Below are 22,475 nucleotides of genomic sequence, written 5' to 3' on the forward strand. Positions count from 1 at the left end.
TGAATATGTCCTAAATTAGGGCTTCCACATTTTCGGTTGGGTTGTTTGGGTTGGTTTCGTTCTGTAGTTCTCAAATCAAGGTAGGATGGAGAGCTGGGGGTCACTGAGTGGAGGAGACACCTCATTTGTTGAAGTCTAGGGATTCTGGTTTGTCCTGGACACAGAAGACTTGGAGACAAGACCATGTACCCAGATGTCCCAGCAGCAAAAGCTGTATATAAAGCTGACTAAAGACTCAAATTAACCTGTGTTTGTTAGGAGGCTTGATATTTGGGTAAAAAATAGTGTCAGAGTGGAAACCACTGAATAAACTTTGTCAGCCATGCCACTGCATTTATTCTATTAATATATTTCTCAGCTGCACCAGGGAACACAACCAACCCTTTTTTTCAGTGAGGTTTCCTGAAGGATTAATTTGACCCACTGCATTTTGCAGGCAGCCCGTGTCCTTCCCACTGTAGCTCCACACCTCTCAGCTTGTGGCAGGTGAGAGAAGCACAGAGAGAAAAAAAATGCAGGTGAGAGCCCCAGGCCAGGATAGTGCTGGCGATAATCTAAGCCCAGCTCAGGGTGCGTGCAAACCAGCCAGTCAGTGCTATGCCTTCCAGTCAGGGCTTCATAATCTCATTTGTATCCACTCCTCCAACTTGTTTGCTTCATTCCCTTTCCCTGGTGCCACCAAGAGCCCCGTGCTACACCTTCAAACATAGACAGCACCTAAAGTATCAGTGAAACACTAGAGCCTTACTGCTCCTACCCCAAGGTCAACTTGCAAGCACACCCATTTGAAGGGGCAGAGGCAATCACTGTAATGTAGCCACAAGGGGAAATGAGGAACAGGCTCTTAGCTAGATAAATTGTTGTGATATCATCATCAAGCCCAGCGAGGGAAGAAGGGAAAAGCGATGGATATCATCAAGGTTAGGAAGGCTGTGTTCAGGCATTAAACACACAAAGCAATATACTCACCTCAGTGAAACTTAAAACTGCCACAGATAACGAACAGCAGACAGCAAATCAGTCCTTCAGATACCAGGAGAAACTTCTGAAAAGCAGTCATTAATTTGGCTACTGTGATGAATTCCTCCATGGTGAAAGCAACAACCCACTTCACTGCTTCGCTGATTCATTGCCTGGGAGGCCATGAAGAACACTGTGATAATTTAACCTGTCTTCCTGCATAAGACTTCAGCTACCAGCAGTCTTTTATAATGCCTTCAGCTGGTAGGAAAGGGGTGGTTTTCATGAAACAACATTTTTCATACCTTTGTGTGCAGCTGTTGCCTCACTCCATTTCTTGTAGGGAGCCTCCTCCCACCTTCCTACACTGGCAACGGAGAGGAAGCCCAGCAGCAGAATCACTGCAACTGACCCCGATTTGCTTTCTTTTTGTACTCAGAGAAGTAGCGAAACATCCCACCAAAAGACAAGCTCAGCAGAGCAAACCTGCCTGTTACACCAACATGAAGCAGGTTACAGCTGCCGGATGCTCGCACGCTTTGCATGGTGACGTATGGAACTCTCACACTGGAGATGCAGCTCTTGATTCCAGCATTGCAGTCTGGGACAGACACAAGTACAGGGTTCAGGGGAGTCTGCATCTCCTAATGGTTATTCAACCCCTAAGTAAGCCTAATTCAGTCTCTTTCTTTCTTTCTTTTACTCCTTCTCATTCTCCATCGGTCTGAAGTGGGAACTGCTGACACACAATTTCTGCTCCCAGGATGTGTTTTCACTGCTTAGCACTCTTTCAGCTATTCTAGACAGCTCAGTGACATAAGAAAGGTTTTTACTCACTGAAGCAATATATCAAGTCTTTGGACAAAGCTGCCTTGTATGAGACTCACAGAACTGAAAATACCAAGTGCTCTTATATCGAGCTTTACTCAGAAGCCCTATTTGGTATTACTTGGTTTAAACACACTGGAAATGTCCACTGTTGATGTGCCTGCCTGTTGACGGCACAGGGGGAAAAAATATTGCTATTTGAGAACATTTCCATCTGGCTTTGGAACTAACAGCTGTACTGGATCCTGAAATTTGTTCATCTGTTAGACTGCAATCTACTGATTATTCATATTTCATGCCAAATTATAAGTCTCCCTCAGGGGTTTTCTCCCTTAACCACTTTAATTTTTCACTAGTGAAATTGCCTGTTGCACTCTCTACCTCTTCTCTTTGGCTAAAAGCTCTCCTAGCCTTGAACAAAATTTCCTCTCCTCCATAGATTGTATCTCTCTTACTCTCCCAGTATTCCAAGTAAGTGGCATAACTAAGTCACCTGTACCTAGTTTTGATGTTGGCTACTCTTATTGCAGCCTTGAAGAGGGGGAGCTTGTGGGTAAAAAAATTCATTCATTTCCTGTTTATTGCTTCAAGTAATAGGACAGGTTACCTCACCTAAGCTAATTTACACTCTTAGTTCACCCCAGCTAAACCAACCATTATCTACTATGCTATCATAAACAACAGAGCGCTGTGTGGTTTTGCCTTGCTTTTGATACTGAAGCCCAGTGAGGAACATCATTACCAGGCATTCCCTTTGATGGTGCACCTCTACAGTTCTGCCAACTGGTATCTGTCCCCATCTCAGTGAAATTTCCTAGTTGGTTAAAGTGATATCATGAAACCTATGTTATGACTCTGCTAATGAAGAGATTCAGCTTCTGGTGGCTACAAAACTCCACTTGCCTTGGGCTGTATATCAGCAACCAATGCCACTTAAATTCATCCCTCGAGACTAAAATATATGCATAAAATGCTAGAAGAGGCTGCATTTCAAAAGAAAATAATTTGCCTCAAAAGAGGCAAATACAAAACCTAATTTCCTGTGCTGTCTCACTGTTCACTGCAAGTCTCAATTTGAGTTTTTCTTCTGCTTGAGTCTTTTATTGGGGGTCATCCCCCACATGTTCTTTATAATGAAATTCAAGTACACACTGCAGATCTTTCAAATATTTGGGACTAACAGCATCTACCTCTCTCTTCCCTCTACTCTTCCACTTACATACCATCAAAACAGAAATTTAATTCTCTTTTGCATAGTTATTCCTTGCATTAAATTTGGGTTGAAAGGTCAGTGGAAAGGGACACACACATGCAGAGTATGTGGGAGCATGTCTTATTTCCATAGGAAATCAGGCTTTATAAAATGGAAGATTTACAAGGAAAATAAGCTACACTTCTGTTCAGAATAATACACTGACTTGAAACTTCAGAGATTGGTGAACATAAAAAGTTATCTATTTCTACTGGTCTTCACTCTGGGTGTTGCAATTCTGCAGAGGTCCTCTGAAGTCACTGGATTTACATTCATTAATACCAGTAGCCAATTAATTCCACATTTGTAAGGATGTATGTAAGTTAAGGATGTAAGAGGGCATTTCTAGATCTACACACATGAGCATAGACATGAGTGTGCAGGAGCACATGTGCACTCAAGCATCACAGAGTATTCACAAGGAAATATCACAACAGCTCCTGCCCCAAAGGACAGGATTTGCACCTAAGCCAAGACCAAAGCTGCACCAAACTGGAAAAGCTAGAGCTGACCAGGGAACGATGGGGAGTGCAAGCCATTTTTCTCCCTCTCTCTCACAAGCTCGCAATAGTGGCTTTCTGACAGACCACCTGAATGTCACCTCCACTCATCTGAAACTTGGCTGAGGATCTCAGTCTTTCTTAATTACTGTGCAACTATATTAAAGCTCTCAGTGGGACCAATGAGAACGTCCCAGCCAATTTTACTTCTTGTACTTTTAAAAAGAAGAACACATTAATCTATTAAAAATATTTTTTAAGGATTTTAATCACAGCAAATGTGTCTGAACTGTTCTCATTAAAGCGGCATTTCCACCTATGCAAAAGACAAGACTACAGAGGTTGACCTACAAAAGTACCACATATTAAAACAGGGGCAGGGAGAAGAGGGTGGTTAGAAGCTGAGCAGTATTTGAGACACCTTCTAGGACAGACACAGCAAGCAAAGAATGCTTCTTCAGACATTCTGATTTATCCAGCACTTTGATTTCACACTTATAAAGTAAATACTTAGCAAGGTTTCTATATGGTGGCCCAGCAGGTCCTGTATCTATAGAGGCTGGTTGGCCTTTCACAAGAAAAAAAGAAGGAAGTTATGGAAAACCACGTGATACATGTTCTTGCCTCTGAAACACATCAAGGACTTTAGTTCACAACCACAGAACACTGCCAGTCTGCTTATTTAGCTAGAATATAATTAATGAGGACTGGGGAGGGAGCCTAGGGAAGGCAAGGGACCATGTAAAACAGAGTGTAAAACAAGGAGCAGAGACAGTGGTAGAGCTCTAGGAGAGCCATGTAATACCTGCGTGCCTGAGGCTAGACTCTAACTTCCAGTTTTCTGGTGCAACTGTTCTTAAAATAAGAGACAAGCCTTCATTCAGCTCTTGTTTTAATTAACACACTAAGTGTGTGAATAGAGACACACATCTTCAAAGCTGGCATTAAGACAAAGAACTAGCTCTCACTTCAAAGCTGTGCTGAGGACACTTCAGCTGACATCAAGACTGTTCAGTATTTTTCCTTTGCCTTTTTGTTTTAACACCTGTCAAAGTTTATTTGCCTTCAAAAAAAGAAAACAAACCCCAACCATCCAACCATCCTCACTCCTCCCTATCTCCCCTAGTAATACAGAAAGCTTTTCTAATGGGGATAGTGCAAATACTGGCCCTGTGGGATGGGCTTTTCATGTCTGCTTTAGGTTACAGCTCACTCGCAATGTCTTTGGAGACATCGGGGATACGGAAGCTGAAGTAATTTAAATAGATACCAACTGCAAGCAGCGCAAAATACACATTGGGCAGCTGTCAAGGAGCACCTCGAGAGAATCTCTGTGTGTGCAGCCAGTCCTGCCCTCCCGCTGCTGCCCTGTGCTCTACCAGCCTGCTCGTCTCGGGCACAGGGAAAATGCCTCACTGCAAGGACCCTGCCCTTTCCAGCAACCACCGACCACATCTGCTCCCTCCTGGGACTTCAAAAAAAATTTTTCCTCTCAGAGGTCCTCTGCTCAGCAAGGTTTAGTCTCCAGAGCAGGGAACCCAGCAGGATTCATTTGAAGCATAGCTGAAATTCAGGGGCACCTCTGCTTTCTCCCAACAGAGTTTAAATAGATACAGAACAGATGGTGTAAACGTGGCCTGCATGAAGAATAGCTCTACTCTTTTTGTTTTTCTTAGTTTATGTTTTTGCTTTTTCCAAAACAATTGGGGGGGGGGGGTGGTGAGGGAGGAGGGGAAGGATAAGAAATACTTTTTAGAGGCTATGCAAAAGAGCATCTGAGCAGCACATTAACCCTCAGTGCAGCATCAGACACAGTGCCCTGCCACGAGGCAAGTTACTTTGGGACTTTCCTCACCTGAAGCTGACTAGAAGAGCAGCTCCTCTAGTTTGTAGAGCACCTGATGGCCAGAAGAGCTTTACACTTCTGTCAACTTAGAAAGCTGAAGGAATCTTGCAGAATTTTACAGGTTTTTTTTTAAAGCTTAAGCGTCCTGTCCACAACAGAGATTTGTGGTGGGTCACATCCCATCACCTGGCTCAACACCCATCCCAAGACACCTCCTTCCTCTGGGCCACTAAGCAAGAAGAGCAGGGTAGAACAGAGCCTGGACGATTTGCCCAAATTTCCATTTCCTTTAGCAAAAGCTGAGTCACTGACAAATCAAGCATTCAAGAATCTCTTAAGGAGGTGGATAACTTGCCCTCAAAATTTGTAAATGTCTCCCTACCAAAGGCTGGTTGTTTAGATCTACAAAGTTAGAGCTGCCACTGCATCTAGGACATATGACAGATCCTCAGAGCCCAAGTGTGCTAACAGCTCTAAATGAGGCATAAGACTCAAGTGACAGTCACAACTAATTCCACATTCTGTGCTCTGTGTGCTCGACAGCCAGAAAGTCCAGGCTCTGCACATTTCAGCAGGCATTTTAAACTTAATAGGCAGCACGTGACATTTCATTAAGATTTCGGTGCTACTGCAGTTTTCAGCTGTTGGGAGGTTTGTGAGGTTTTACAAAACAGAAGCACATACACGCATTCTGAAACTCAGCAGATCTAATCCAAGCTGTGGATATGGATTTTCTTCTTCCTTACCTCGCTCCCCCACCAAAGGAAGTGGAATCGCAAAATTAATGTCAATGATACACTGAACGAAAAACAAACAAACAAACAACTAAACCCCAACAACCAACCAAAAAAAAAATAACGATCCATTCATGTTAATAAATTATTCGATTTTAAAAATCATCTTGTGCAAATAATCTCTAGTCCTCAGGTTGCTTTGTCTTGTTCTGCAGTTGCTTCTTTCAAAAATATTTTGGCTATATTAAAGAAACAATAATCCAAAATACTGATTAGAAAGGACCTACAATAATAACAGCAGATAATACGGTACTGCAAATAGAACTTAGGAGCCCTGGAAAAGTTCCTGTTTCTGTGAAGACTTTGTTAGCAGTTTCAGCACTGGAAACGCAGTAGAAATTTGCAGTCATTCATACAAAGGTAACTTTCTCCTTGCAAATCTGTAGGGAAACAGGATGGCACAAACAAAGGGCTGAAGAAGAGGAAACAGGAGACGGCACGTTGCTAAGGAAGCAGCGCAAAGTGATTTTTCGGCTGCTTGTTACAACGGACAAAAGAAAGAATCCCAACCTAGAGATGTCAAGCATCAGCAGGAACAGACAGTATCTATGGTATTAAAGAATAGCCTCGTTTATGCTGTACTCCTGACATTTCTCTCGATCCCAGGGGTTTGCTGGAGTTGCTGCATGCTTGTTCTGCCTGGATGGCTGCAGAAAGACATTCAGTGTTGCAATCCTTTGTTTACCACAAAACCACACTCCTTGCTGGTAACATTTTACAACTCTTATCATGCTGTCCAATCCAGCTACAACTGTCCAAATCTTGTCTTCTCTAAACCAGGGGAGGTCAAAAAGAAAGAACACACTATATATCCACTGCAGTTAGCTGGTTTAGCAAATAAAACCATTAAGCAGGGATTCAGTTTTATCTACCTGTAGGTTTAGCAAATCCCTCAGCATTTCAGCATAGCAGAAAAGAAGTGATTAGAATTCACTTTATTTCTCCCAAGCTTTTTAAACCATCATTGTTCTGGATTCTAAGGTGGGCTTTGGTGTGAGTTTGAACTGAGGTTGTGGGGTTTTCCACCATAAATTAAGAATGCTCAGCTATGTTGCAATAAGCAATTAAAAACAGGAGCTATGGAAATAAAAGATTCAAATGCTTGAAAACAGCTGCCTTGGGGTATTAAAGAGCCTCTCCAAGTCAGTATTTTTTCAAATTTCAAAATAAAGCCTTCCCCAAAGCAAAGCTTTAACTTCAAATATTCCTTAAGAATTGTGCAGAGTAGACAAGCATCAAGAAACAAATACAGGAATGTAAAGTCCACCTCTGTTCAAGAAAGTATTTAATCATCTGTGACGGAATCTCTTTGGCTTCCTCGGGTTTAATACTGCAGTGCTTTCTCAGTTAGCATATTTTCTGAATTGTATCCCCAGTATTTAAACACATTCCGTAAGCACATCTTCAAGAAACATCTACAATCATTAAAAAAAAAAAAAAAAAAAAAAAAAAAACAACAACAACAACAACAAAAACCTAAGGGAGAAATTATTAATTTGCAATTCAATCAGCAAATTGGCCATACTTGGGAACTGATCTATGATGCTCAGAGCCAGCCCCATGTGACTACCACATGACAGACTGCTTTGACAGTCTTGTAAGATTCACCACCATTTTTAAACTCTTCAGTGAGATCACACACTTTACAATGACACCTGAATCCAAACCATCTTGCAGAAGGTGATTTTTTTCCCCCTCTTCCCCCACCCCCCCATCTTGAGGCACATCCAGATTTCTCTCAAGCAGATGCAGCTGACCAGTGGTTCAGATCAAGCCAGGGCATGCAGGCACCTATGGGCAATGCTTCCCAAACAGATGAGTGCAGTGACAACACACACTCATCTTTTCCTAACTCTCAAGATAGGAATGTAATTAACCATCAGCCTGAAACCACTCAGGTTTCTCAGTTCAGGTTTGGTTTTTTCTGTTTAATCTTGAAAACCAAGCTGGAAAGCTATAGACCCCTAACCTAATCCTATTTCTTTTGAGCACAGTAATGATACCAAATAGCCACTTCTTTTGTTTTCAGCTTCTCAGATCTAATAGGTTCACTAAGCCCTGTCTTCAGCTGTTTAGCATTACCAACTTAGTCAACTTCATTATTTGTCCTTGGGGACACACATGCAAAGTTTTTATTTCAAACAATGTGACTCAACTGCACACAACTGAGAATTAAAGATTTGGCTTTTCTATCCCAGTTTCTCCCCACTGAATTCCTGTTCAGCTTTAGTCCAAGTCCTGAGCTTCAGTGACGATTCAGTATCCTAAAACATTCCTGTACATCCATCAAGGCTTTCAGTGAGGTAGAAAACTGCACTTTCAAAATATGTTGCTTCCCAGCTCAAAGGTGTTGAAAAAAAAAGCAAGATCTGGAGTTTCAGTGACATTCTTGAGACACAATTTGACAGAAATTACATTAGCAAGCCACTGCAAAACACGTCCAGTAGATGTTTTTGCACATATAGATCTGAATTTCCAGGCCAGTGTCTAATCTTGCGCTCATTTTCAGGTATCATTTCTTTCTCCACCCACTCTTCACTTTTTCAAACCAGTAAGGCCAAGTCTGTATGCTGCCTTCCAGCTTGCAAGAGTGCTCTATGCAGTTCTGCTTCAAAAGAACTCCAGTTGATCTTACAAACTCCTTATAAACTAAAAGCCCAAGCACCTGGTTGTTCTGTTTTGGGTGGCTATTCCAGCCCAGAGGAAGAGAGGAATATATGGTTCCTCACCTGAACTCCAGAAGAGGCATCAACTGTGGAGCAGAGAGTTCCATCCAAGAGCAGGAGATGGTTTGCAGGGGACAGCTCAGAGGGGGTGGCAACTCATCCCACAGGAAACCCAGCTTCATGTTACCAAGCCATCCCAGCAGCACAAAGTACATGACCTTCGTGAGACAGACGAGCCTGAGGCTCTTTTACCAGCCCTCCTGGCTACACATAAGCATGTGCTGTGTGCATGCCCCCCGCACGGGAATGCATCCCTGCGCTTGTATGCATAGGTACTCCATGCATGCCCATGAAATCTCATTTCATCCCCATGATTACATGCTCCAGTGTAAAATGCATCAGGAGAGTGAAAAGAGACTCATGTAGATCTGAAAGGCAACTGTGGGATGGATAGGAAATGTTTTCTTCTGCCTGTGGATCTTAACTAATCCCTTAAATTGACTCTGATATTCAGGAACATGATTAGCACAAAAATTTATAGGATTTAGAACGACAATAAAACTATATTGAAGCACAAGACAGTGCTTTAAAAATGCGTTTTCTGAACATCCATTAAGCACTAAATTTCACTGACCTTGGAAGGTTAGTTTTTCATTAGAGATGCTCAGGGCAACTTAAAAAATGTCTTGAAAATTGTTCACTTGAGGCTGCAGCAAGAAGCTTTGCTTGTTGACACGAGCATGCAAGAGGTAAAGTGACAGAGAGAACACAACAAGCCCAGCTGTCAGGCCTACAAACACTATACAGCACCAGAAAGGTCACTAACATGTTCCAAATCCACTACATTTACAATCTTGTCCTCCTGAAGCTCTTGCACAAAAACTTTGCCTTCAGGGCCAGTAGATCTTTCAGCAGCCTCCCAGATGGTGCTGGGATTCGTTTGCTGCAATGTACCTTCTTCCCTCCCTCCCCTCTCCATCCACCCATAGAAAAGGTCTGGGAAAGACAAGGACCTCAAGACATACTTTCTGTGTAACTGGGATAAGGAGGCCTTTCAACCCCAACACTTACTAGAGAGGTGTTCACTCGACAAGTGAACATCTCCTGCAGTACTCATGCAAGTGTCTCATTCCAGTCAGCCCCAGTCTCTGGGGCTAGTTTGGCTGTGGATGGTGGGTACAGATCCACTCTCTTGAGTGTGAGGAAACAACATCCTCTGCTCCCTGGCAGAGCAGAGGATGTGAAAAGATCCAGACAACACAGGCTTGGCTCAATTCACATGATAGACTGGTGCCTGGAGCTCTTGATTCTGGGATATCTATGGAAGAGTTCAGACCATGTATTGTTTGGTTTTGGTTCAGTCCTGCTGTGAATGTAACAAAACCAGTGTGTAATATCGACCATCTCTATCCAGAAAATCCTTTGAACTATCAAAAAAAGCCAGCTGCCCATGGCTCCAGCAATCATGTGACTGGGAAGGGGCGGGGTGGCTCAAGGCAAGAAGGAACCACTGTACCAGTCTGCACAATACAAGCTTAAGTGAAGGCCAGCAATCCCTCATTCCTATAAGCAAAGAGTTTACTTAACATTTTTAATTTTATTAAAACAGGAAAAAAGTTTTGTGGCTCAGCAGTCATCAGCTATAATTCTGTATTCCACAGTAATTAAACCAGAATTCAGTATTTACCACAACTCATACTTTACACACTGCCTTTAAATGCTGAGTGATGAATTTCAGCCACCCTCTCATAAAATATGGAGCAATTCTGCCAAATTCCCTTCCATGTTCTTAATTTGATGGCAAAACAACAGAGGAACCATAATTCTCTGCTATCATTCTTTTCCTGCTAACATTTTATTCAGAATGAGCTTCATTAATAAAGATGAAACTTTGGACTCATGACTGCTCCATGTTTACAAAACATACAGGCTCCTTTACATCGTGGTTAAGCATGAACAATCACTGAACACACAACTTCCTAAAAAAATCCTGCATACCAAAATTGCATATTTTGAATTTTTAAAATTCACTAAACAAAATTTCACAGAGTGAACCCTAAACTCTGTTTGCCAGCAAAGCACAAGCCAACAACGGAAGTTGGGACCATCCAGAAAAACAAACTGAAGCTGGATCCCAACACACATATCCTTCCTATTAAACAAGCAAATAAATACACATTCATACAGAGTAATGTGCTCTAAAAATGCAGGTGCTTGAATAATTACCCACACATTTTAGCATAAGTTTTGGTTTCTCAAACAGTACTGGGTCACAGTAAGCTTCTGTCTTTCTTTTTGGTGGAACTGGGCAGTGACTTCTTACTGGACACCAGAGAACCAAAGCTAACCTGGAACCTGGTGATTTTGGCACAAGTCCAAATGTGTTTCTCCACAAAGAAAAATTACAAAGACAAGGCTGTTTTGTAAAAATAACAATTAAAAAAAAAAATTAGCAGTATCACTTTTTAACGCCAGGTATTGAACCAAGGAATGGGACAGATTGCACTGCATTTTTAAAGTAGTATGACTATTGACATACTTGAGAAACATTTTAACACTGTACATTACAACAAACTATTTAGTTCATCTCTAAACAAGTCAGCAAAAAATCTAGGTGATCTAACATATATGAGAGCTGCAAATTTAAAATTCTAGTCACAGTCCAAAGCCAGAACAAGAACTTTTCCAGAACTCTTATTTATAAAAAGGAATGAACATACACACCATGCGCGTACACGCAGGCAAAAATCTTGAGGTTTTACTTATTGCTCTTACGCAAGGCTGTGAGCAGGCAAATGTCTGGATCAGAAATTAGGTCAAACATGCATTTCAGCAGGCACAAAAATACAGGAAATTCATACTAACAAAACAGTGTACTGTGTTACGTAGTACAGGATGGTATTCTGCTAATATAACGCTTACGTCATTAATTCCGGATAAACTCCAGGTCTGCCTGTTGTATAATGTGTTATGCAGTGTGGTATTTTAACCTAATTTCTGATTCCTCTTTTATTCTGCACTCTCCAAATGGAAAGGAAGAAGGCCTTTCTTTGCAATGCCAGAGAATCCTTGGCCTCAAGAGCTTCAGTCGGGCAGGCATGGCTGGAAGGAGGTAACGTTACCACCACTGTGTCGCCAGGACCTGCTCCTTGACTGCCTTGTGGTTTTGTGCATTCACTGATAACTCAGATAAACAAATGCAGAAGCTGGTGCAAAATGCACCAGCGCTGTTCTCGGAGCATCTTGCACCTATGCCATAAGCTTCTGGTACACCCAGCAACTGCTACAGGATAAGGCAGTAGAAGGTCAAGTCCTGTGTCTGGTCAGTTCCTCAAGAGTCTTATAAAAGGCAGGATTTTTTGTGAACTGGCTTTCTTTCACACAATAAGCAGCATAGCATGGATATCAGTAGAAATCTGGCTAGCTACTGGCAACAAGAGACAAGCACGTTCACAAGACACATTTGGGAATACCTGGTGTTCCCTACTGCAACCAAATGAAACATGCTGCGGAGAGGTGTCCATGTAATTACAATATTTGCAAGCCAGGTTCAAGGCATACTGCACGTGGGCCTTGTACAAAAAAAGGCATTGAGTGTGTTATCTGGAGACTTTTTTTTTTCTCCTGTGCTATGCGTATGTATGACAGTAGATAAAAATCAGCACAATGGTTCCTCTCCATACGTGACCAAACACACATCACAACTAAGCACCCTACATTCTATTCTTCCATTAACGGGAATCAAAGAAGAAAATGGTGGTTTAGAAACAGGGAAGGAAAGAAATCCAGCATGAAGTCAGAGGTATGTTCCTAACAGAAGTGTGAGCTGAGAATGTTTATTGTGAACCAGCAACTAGATTCTGCGAAAAAAAACCCAGAAAAACAAGGATGACTACGGAGCCAACTTGGGCACTGCACAGTCAAAACTGTGTTATAATATGGCATTCAGCAATCTCCAAGAATTAGAAAGAGTAGTGGGTAGACAACAAGAGGACACATTTCAGGGAGGTTATGCCTTGTATTCACAAAAAGAAGCAGTGCAAATCAACAGGTTTTTCTGTCTTATTAAAGGTCTGCCATGTGCCCCTTGATCCAGTCCCTAAATCTCATGTAAGTTTCAGCAATCAGACAAGCCAAATACCTAAATTCTCACTGGGCTCTATTTTACTTATGAGCAGTACTACTAAAGCTAGTGGGACTGCTTAGAGCAAGGTGCTACTGCAGTGAACATTCAGGAATTTGGCTCTTCCCAGGAAATGAACTGCAAATGTCTGGGGTTTCATGACAGTCACAGGTGGAGGGAGACACTTCCTGTGTTTGTTTTTCAAATCTGTTCTTATGAAATCATCTATATTACTAAGACTGAAACATGGGAAGAGGGTCTGTTACGCTCACCCAAACATTCTGACGCCAGGACAGCCACAGCAATTTTAGGAGGGGTGGCCCACCCAGTAAGAGGTTAGGTTGGTCCGGATTCTTCTCCAAGATACGTCACTGCCTCTTACGAGGGGACTGCATACAAGAGTCCTTGGTCTCAGTTTCAGTGGTGAAGCTTTCTTAGAGCACCACTGAAGCTTTCTCTGTCACACCACCCACTGGTGCACAGTTGCAACTCCTAGGAAAGAGGGAGGCAAAATAGGTCTAAATTCTTCAAAAACAATTAAGTAAACCTAACCTGCAGAAAAAGAAAATCGAGAGTAATATACGTGATAACTCCTTGCAGGAGTCCTAGGACTTCTCATGACCCATTTCTTCACTAACAGCTCTGAAGGCCAGGAAGTCTGCAGCCAGACTGGAGGTAAAACACCATGTCCAATCTTAACCATGCAAAGCTATCCTTCCCATAAAACTGATTAGGCAGAACTGTTTTGACTGCACTTTCAGGTATTCTTTCTAGCCTACTTTGAGTCTCTTCTTGAAAGTTCCATCAAATAAAAGATGCTGGGAGTACCAGTTCCCTGGAATTGGAACAAAAGGGGAAAAACAGAGGCAAAAAACAGACAAGAAGGAAAGAAATGATTGCTTGTAAAATGCTTCCTTTTAAAAACTATCGTACAACTCCCTAACTTGGTTCAATTAATGCTCCGTTGAAAACATATAAAATGCTTTACCAGTTAAATGATTTCTCCATTTTACGAGTCTCCCTCCCTCCCCTCATTAAAAAATAATGCATGTGTGGACCGGTATTGAACACCTCGTACAGCTGTGCGCCAGTTCTCATTTGATTCTACGTGGAGCAGTTTTGATTTTAATATACCGTGTTTAAAGAAGAGCCCATACTGTATACTTCACAGTATAACCAGCTACATGGAGGTCTTTAATCTCGTAACACAATAAAAAAAAAAGATCACTGTGAAGTTGCAGTCCCTTTTGATAAGTGGCTGCGGTGACACATGCAGTCCTGAGTGCCACCGCCACCAGACACTGGACGTGATTTTTCTCCGCAGGCTGCCCAGAGGCCGGATGCCACCCGTCCAGGGACCACCGCCCCGGCGCACAGCGTCCTGCAGTCACTGGGGAAAGCTGCACGGAATTGTCTCGCTCAATACCACCACCACCGACCCGAGCCCCGGAGGAGCACGGCCCCCGCCGCCTCAGCCGCAGGAGATCACCGTGAAGCGCTTGGAAATGCACGACATGTTGTGGAGGACGATGCCCAGGAGGAAGACCAGGACGCAGGCCACCAGGATCACAGTGCACACCCCTGACCAGGTGGAGCTTTTCACAGCGCCTCTGCGGTCCGGCTCCTCCGCTCCCGCCTCGGCGGGAAGGCCGCCCTGCAGCGGCTGCTGCTCTGCGGGGATCGTCACCACCGTCAGGGACTTCTGCTGGCTGCCGGGCAGGAGACGGCAGCCGATGTCTCCCGGCAGCAGCGCCCGCTCCTTGGAGAGAGGCAAGGGCAGCATGTAGCACCCGTTGCTGGGGAGTTTGATGAAGACGGGGGTGTGCTCCGAGGCGTGGGGGATCGCGATGACGGCGATCACCTCGGGGTCATCGGGCAGCTGCGACACAGAGTATCCCGGAGGCAGCTTGGTGATCCCACGGCACCAGGGGCAGCGCAGGTCCTTCTGGCTGGTCCTCATCTGCTGCAGGCACACGGAGCAGCAGGTGTGCTTGCAGTCCAGCAGCTTGGGCCGCCGGCGGGGGCTGTAGTAGTTGAAGCAAATCTGGCACTCCAGCAGAGAGTCCTGGGATAAGGTCTCCATGGCGGCCGGCGCAGGGAAGCGCAGCACGCCTCGTGATGAGCCTCGCTCTGACACCCCGTAGGCAGCGGGCAGCAGCCTTCCCACCACGTCTCCTGAGGGCAGCACCCACCTTCCCAGCCCTGTTTTTCTTCAGGGCAGCACCGGGCAGCAGCTATGGAGAGCACAGGAAAACTTCCGGCCGGAAACTCTCAGTACCTGAGACAAAGGAAAACATGAAAGAACAGGTTACTCACAGGTGCCAGTGGGAAGAGAAGAGTCCAGCCAAGAGAGAATGAAAACTAGCATGGACTTTGGTATCTGATGGAAGAAACAAATTTGTTATCCTTCACTAGAAAGCATCTTCCCACCATCTTCACCAAACTGCCCAGCGGCAAACCTTCAGGTCAGTCATCGGTACTACCACTTTTTTTTTTCCCCTAATTTGCCCAGCAACCAAACCCCCATCAACCCATCAGTCCACCACTCACAGTTTTACTTCTGCCCATAATAGAGGTGGCTGTACAGTTCACTAGCCAGGTCCCACAGCAACAACCTCCTGTCATATTTTCAGGACTTTTCAGCCCTTCCTACACCAAAACAATTGTTCTCATTTAATCCTTTAAATCCCTGAGGATTTTTAGCTATTTGGCCCAACTGCTAAGTCTGCATGAAATGTGAAGGAAAGAAAAAGTATGTTTAAATGGAAGCATATCCACAGGCTCCTGAACTTGTGCCTGTGCACGAATGAGCAACCAAGCAGCTACACTGCAACACCTACATTTGCACATAATGAAAAGGAATGGTATCATTTTCAGTCAAATTAACTGTTTGCCCAGTTACACAAGCAGCTTGTTGAACACGGCCCCCTGAAACATGAACCTTCCCACTAATGAAAACCTCACCCGAGACAAAAGGCTCTGTTTAGACCCAGGACCACTGAACACCACAAAGAACAGAAATAAAACAGAATAATAACAGAAGGAAAGATAATACACTGGATTAAAAGCAAATTGTTACTAATCTCGTTCTAAATCCTTACAAAGGGATTTCCTTTATAATTCCCATTTTCCCTCTTATTACTTACATCTTTGCCAAAAAAAAAAAAAAAAAAAAAAAAAAAAGCATCTGTGTTTACCTGCACAGTGCATAGTTTAGCTTTGATTTTGGTCACTCCAACACAATAAATATGAAGGGGTGACAGTTTTACAACATTTTACACTTACTTTCTTCCGGTGTTTAAAGAAGTATCAGCCTGAATTTGCTTCCAAAGAATAAAGAAAACCCAAAATATTTGCAGGGTGACCTTTGATCTCCTCTTATTGCAATGTTATTGCCAAATGAGAGTTAACACCCAAGGACCACAGCTTTCAGAGGACTTCTTCCTTTCTATACAATAATTTCTTGCTCTACTCTCTAGTTCTAGCAACTAGGTTGCAGCATACTAATCAATGGGTGGTATCAGTAAAACAAATATTGTAGTTTAAGAAGAGAAAGCAGGCATAGACATGGGGTTTGCAATCCAGGACAGCACCCTGGACCTCACAGGCCTGCACCCTGCTTCTGGCAGTTACCAGTATTTGAACAGGGAAAACAAAACTCACGTCATCTCTTCAGACGCCGATGACTGGTATCACCAACATTGGCAGAACTGGCCCTGCTTGCTGATTTTGTAACAGCAGTGGATTTTGGCTCACAAGATGCTTCAACAAACACAGTGATAATCCTGACTGGGGAAGGGGGCGGGGGTTGCAGTTAAGAAGGCAGGAGCTCCTGAAACACGTACAATGGCTGCAGGGGGAACTGGCACACACTGTCCACCTGCACTTTGGTATGCTTTATCTTAATGTGGCACACACAGGCCACTGCTGAGAGAGACCCCCACCATCATGAAGCCCATGGGACACCTGCTCCATACCAGTACTGTGCTGCACAGAGGCATCAACAGATACTCCATGTACTGCTGCAGAAGGGGCTACACATCTGCTGCCTGTGTGCAGGCCACACTAAGGGGAAGTGGAAGAAAATGAGGAGAGGTTTTATCTTCCTTATTTCCTTATCCATTACTATCTCCATTCCCTATGGTACAGGCACACACAAAGGAAGACTATCAAGAAAGGAGCTGACACGATAATAGACTAGCATGCAGCTGAGAGAGAAAAATGAAAGAGATACCCAGGACGCTGGGCAATTTCTGGCTGAAAAAAAAATATTAAGAGACAATGGCCAGAATAGAAATTAGGTATAGAAACTCAGAAAATAATCACTGTAGCCACCAGATCCAGTTTTCAGTCACAAGCAATCCAGCAGTTTTGCATTTTGCACAGAAGTATCCATACAAAATCTGCAGTAACAGACCGTCCAAGTCAAAGGTGAGCTCAGACATTACAAGACACAACTCTTATCTGCTTTATCTGCAAATCTATCAAATCTATCAAAAAATCAGGTACAACAATACCGCAGCATTATTATAAGATTTCCCAATACCTAGAAATTCCGAAATTAAGGCTTATCATAAAATCATGGAATAGCCTCAAAGATCACCTGGTTCCAACACCCCTGCTGTGTGCTGCTAGACCAGCTCCATCCAGCCTGATCTTGAACACTTCCAGGGATGGGGTACCCCCAGATTCTCTGGGCCACCTGTTCAGTGCCTCACCACCCCCACAGTAAGGAATTTTTTTTCCCAATATCTAACCTAAACCTACTCTCACTTTAAAACCATTTTCCCCTGTCCTGTGACTACTCTGCCCAAGGACAGCGTGGAGGTACTCCTGCAGATGTAAATCAGTATCTCTGCAAGGTCGGGACTGGGCTTACCACCTACGTGACATAAACAGTTGATACTTTCCCAAAACATCTCAAATAATAACCAGAGGTGTGGATCAGCAGTAATGACCAGTAAGCAGAGAGGTTAGTATGATTCCTCCAGAACATAACTAAAGACAAGTTAAAGAGTAGCCACAGCCACCTAACCCCTTGGCCTTTGCTGACATTGCCTTGTTCAAAGGTTGGACATGTAGCTTCACAGGTGCAATGCAACTTTATTTCCAATCATACAACCCTCTTGCACTCTGACACAGCTCAGTTTCAGAATAAAAGAAGGTCAAGCCATCATCTAGAAGAACTAAGGTTCTATTTGAAAAAAATTTGCACTACGTACCTAAGAAGGAAAAACCCATGGAAGCTCTCAGTACTCTCCTACCACTTCATTTTAATAACTGTGCCAAGAGAAGCAGGTTTCCTCTTGGACAGGAGCCAAGCTCTTTAGTTTGTGCTCAATGCACCCTCACACCAGCTGAAGGTACTGAGCTGTCACAGGTGAACAGCTCATTCAAAGCTTACTCAGACTGAACTCTTCTCTGTGCTTCAAGCACAGAGATGGAGAGGCAGCCACAACTGCACATGAGGGCACAGCTGACATCAAGTATCAGCCAAAATAATGGTTGTGTCATTTGCTCTTACCACACAGTGACACCCAAGGTGGGCAAGGGGACTGCTGACAGAGGAAAACAGAGAGGGGAGAAAAAGCAGAAAACACTGTCAGGGTTACCCACAGGTCCCTGCAAAAGCGATAGCATTTGTGTGTATGAATAGGAGCACACAAGTGGAACAGGGACTGGGGACTATGACAGAGAAACCACACGCACAGAAGCAACTGCAGCTACAAGCTGTGATTGCCTGGCACAAATCTGACAGCAACTGTAAGTTCTTCAGGGCTGAGATCTAACTTGTAACACAAATAATAACTAACTGGAAATGAAAATCCACAAGCTCCAAAACTCACGTGTCAAAAAGGTGCAGCAGGAGCAAAGGAAGCAAGAAGTGACAGGCCATGAAAAGAAGCCTCTCTGCCTGCCCTGCACTCTCTTTCCCTTTCTGTACATCTGCCCAATATCCACAAGGTTGCCACTGGCTGGCAAGGAGAGGAATTCACAAACAGTTACAGCAATGCAGGGAGAAGCCTGCAAAGCTGATGATCCCTGCAGTAGCCAGGTGGCTGAGAACATGGCACAAAGATCCTCCTTGCAGATTTGGGCTGCCCTCTGCACAAGCCGTGAGTTTTTCAAATTGTATGAGTCAAGAGCAGTAAAGCTCTGAAGAATAAAGCAAATACTTCAGCTGTTTGTCAGTCATGCTATCTGTTCCGCCAGTACACCAGAGACCACAGCAATGACCAAAGTTCTCCTTGTCTGCAGGAGGCCAGGAATGCCAAGGCATCACCTTCCTACTCCTGAAGAAGCTGAAGGGGCATTTGTTGCTCTTACTATTGACACCTTCCCAACACAATGTGGGGGGGGTGAACAGATGAAGGTTGCTGTAGCTGTGACAGTGAGAGGAAGAAAGCACTGGTTAGCTCTGCACAAATGCTAACTACAAACTGGTCCCCAGCTGGCCAGGTCAAAAAACACAGCTATTTTGGGAACCCAGCGCAAAGGAAGACACTTTCAAGCCCAAAGCTGTATATAAAGTCAGAGAAGACAGTAAAATTAATAGCAAATCCTTGGCTAGCAACATATTTTTCCCATGTAAGGATAGCCCCTGTGATTTTAGGCAATGGAAACCACAGCATGAAACCACAGCCTTGAATGAGTGGTCCTTCACTGAAAAACTCATAACTACCTTAAGACGTACTTCCTAACTTCCTAGGGGCCAAAATTATATTAACTTGAAAACACCAAAAATATACTTCAGTGATGCCTGAGGAATCCAATACAATTCACAGATGATTAACCATCATATAACATTTTAAAAGACTGGCTCTGGGGCATGCTGATGTAGTTCACTGATCAGTGAGAGAAAGCCTCAAAAACTTTGCAGAGACTTACACGTGGATTTAGGCGGTCTACTTGCCATACAGCAAGGTTATAACAGAATTTCAGCAAGGCAGTGCATCGACAGTACTTCACCTTTACTGAGAAAGGTTCATTATGTAAACTCCCCAAACACATTAACAATTCTTTGGCAGTATTACTGAGTATGTATGATTTATGAAGAAGAAAGAATCATTCGTTTCAGGTGCCCTTAGGCTGTGAAGGAGATGGGGTGAGGAGGGAGTGCTGTTCTCAATAGGAGAACTAATTGCAAGAATCAGGTGCCCACAGATACGGAAGGAAATGTGTGCTAGAGTCGCTTCCAAAAAGATAATTGGAAGCATTCCTGCTACAAAAATTCAGCATCGGTGAACATTTTTTACAAATTCACATTTGGACAAAACACACTCGGGTTACTGCAAATGCCCAGGATGTACTACCTGATTCCCCTTAAATATCCTTCACTAAATGATCTTACTTATTTTTAGGCTGTTCTGTAGCACTAATTACCATAGTAACTGAGAACAGCACAACGAACAATTAATTTATTCATCAGAACACCCTTGTTAAGAGACAAGTATTACCATCATTATATTCTTTCGTCATTTAAGAGAAGAAGCAGTTGGTCCGAGGTCATACAAGCGCCACCCAGATTGCCTTCAAAGGTACAATTTCATCACAACTCTACTTTTCACCTCACGAACCACAAGGCAGAGGTGACAAATTATTTTCTGCAACAAAGCTCAGAAAACTACATGGTTTTACCCACCTCTTTCAGCTGGCAGCATCCCCGTGGTATGCCTGGGATTTGGGAGGGAGCTTTCATTAAACATATCAGCTTTTTCACAGATTATGAAAAACACAAGAGCCTGTGCCCCAGAAGCCAGGTATTTCCACAGGCATACTTCATACACCATGCAGATTACAACTCAGAGACTATATGTATTTTGAGGAACATAAAGCTAACAATAAAACAACAAAGTAAACCAATTCTTCTCTCCAGAATTACCTGTTTTCCAGGAGCCTTCCTGTAAGCCAGGCAGCCTACACCCACCATCCTTTCCATTTCAGTATTCACAATTGCACAGAAACATTGCAGAAGGAAAGTATTTTAATTTAGCCAAAGCCTTAGCCAGTGCAAGCTGTCACTGCTTCTTTAGCTTTAGTCTAGTCCTTGCCAAGATGAGCATCTTGGTATACACAGTCCTGGGTGCATAAAGCCACAAAAAATAAAGCTGAGTAAAACTGTGATATATGAGTCTGTAATCCTATGAACCAGCACCAGGGGACCCATGCTGATGGCAACAGAATCTGCTGTGGATGATCCCGACGGTACACAATCAGACAGAACACCAGTTTGTCCTGTCTTTCAGGCAGCTAAGAAATCAGTTGTGGATCACAAAAAAGGAGCCTAGATGCAAGGTGTCATTCCACAACATTTACCTTAGAAATTGTCACCAGCCAGCCCTAGGAAGAGGAGACAGAGGCAGAAAGGTCACCTACAAGAATGTAATGAGACGTAGACATTTATGGGTTTGGAGCAAAAACAGATCAAGTGAAAACACTAGCCTTTGGTGTTTAGAGAAAACAGAGAGACACTCACATGCTGCTCCGTGTTCCATCTCACATCACCAGCTGCATTGCTCCCTCTTTTTATCTGCAAACTTTGACACATCCACATTCCCTGCCTCCAAAGACCTTATTTTGGTCAAATATGACCAGGATAAGCTGCACTTTGTTCCAACAGCAAACACTACTAATCACCTGCAATGTGCCAGGTCAGCAAACATGTCATCGTGCTGAGGCAGAGCAGTACAGCTGTTCTGTATGATACGCTCATCAGACAGTTTCACATGAGGCACTTTACAAGTGAAAAACATTATCTGAAATTAAAATATTCCACGGAAATATGCCCATTTCAGACAGGCAAAGACAGAGTGGATAGTTTTCCTGCCTCTCTGCAGCCCTCTGTGCAGGTGATCCTAGAGGCCAGGTGGTGGGAGCATGATCTATTCCTCACCAAGCCAACTGATATGTCTGCACGTTTTTGACAAGGTCAATTACCAAGCTGTCCCAGAGCTACAGTTCTCTAAATCTCCTAGTGCCCCTCCATGTCGGCTGAACACCCCCAGGTGCAGCTCTCCCTGCTGAAAGGAGTGTGATGGTACTTCTCACCACCCCTGCTGTTCTGTGTTTCCCTTCTCTCCATGAGGGGTGCACTAGCAGGATGAAAGACCTGCTGTGGTCCTAAGACATACCACATCTGAAAATCTTCCAGCGCAGGATATAAAAAGGTTCCTCGCATTTTGCAAATAAACAGAATCTCCAGCATTCAAAGCATCCCAGGGGATGATGCTCATTTCTACAGCCCACTCTGAGCACAATGCTTGCAAGGTCATTAGCACTTCCTCAGTTTTGTTGGCTGCTCTTAATTATGCCTGACTCACTTCTAAACCCCAGGATGAGAGGAATGAACAGCCAGGTTCTTCCACTACCATGTGAGAGATCCATTTGCCATTTAAACCAACACCATGCAGTGGACGGTGTGATATGAAAAGAATTCTGCCTCTCAGTCCTGAATAAAAGCAGCACCAGTAGCTATTTATGACCAGGATATGAGGGACAAGTGGTTA

General features: G+C 43.6%; 1 protein-coding gene across 11 annotated transcripts in view; it reads right to left on the minus strand.

Annotated features, from left to right (window-relative positions):
• Positions 1–10,406: 10,406 nt before the first annotated feature.
• Positions 10,407–22,475, minus strand: part of RNF152 (ring finger protein 152) — a 45,349-nt gene continuing 33,280 nt past the window's right edge. For all 11 annotated transcript variants that reach the window (XM_040080773.1, XM_058422988.1, XM_058422991.1 and 8 more), the window contains one exon: positions 10,407–15,247. In XM_040080773.1, coding sequence (XP_039936707.1) covers positions 14,441–15,052 — 612 coding nt within the window. In that variant the 5' untranslated portion in view covers positions 15,053–15,247 and the 3' untranslated portion in view covers positions 10,407–14,440. The remainder of the gene's footprint in view (positions 15,248–22,475) is intronic.

Source organism: Hirundo rustica, chromosome 1, assembly GCF_015227805.2.
Source record: "Hirundo rustica isolate bHirRus1 chromosome 1, bHirRus1.pri.v3, whole genome shotgun sequence".
Classification (NCBI taxonomy): domain Eukaryota; kingdom Metazoa; phylum Chordata; class Aves; order Passeriformes; family Hirundinidae; genus Hirundo; species Hirundo rustica.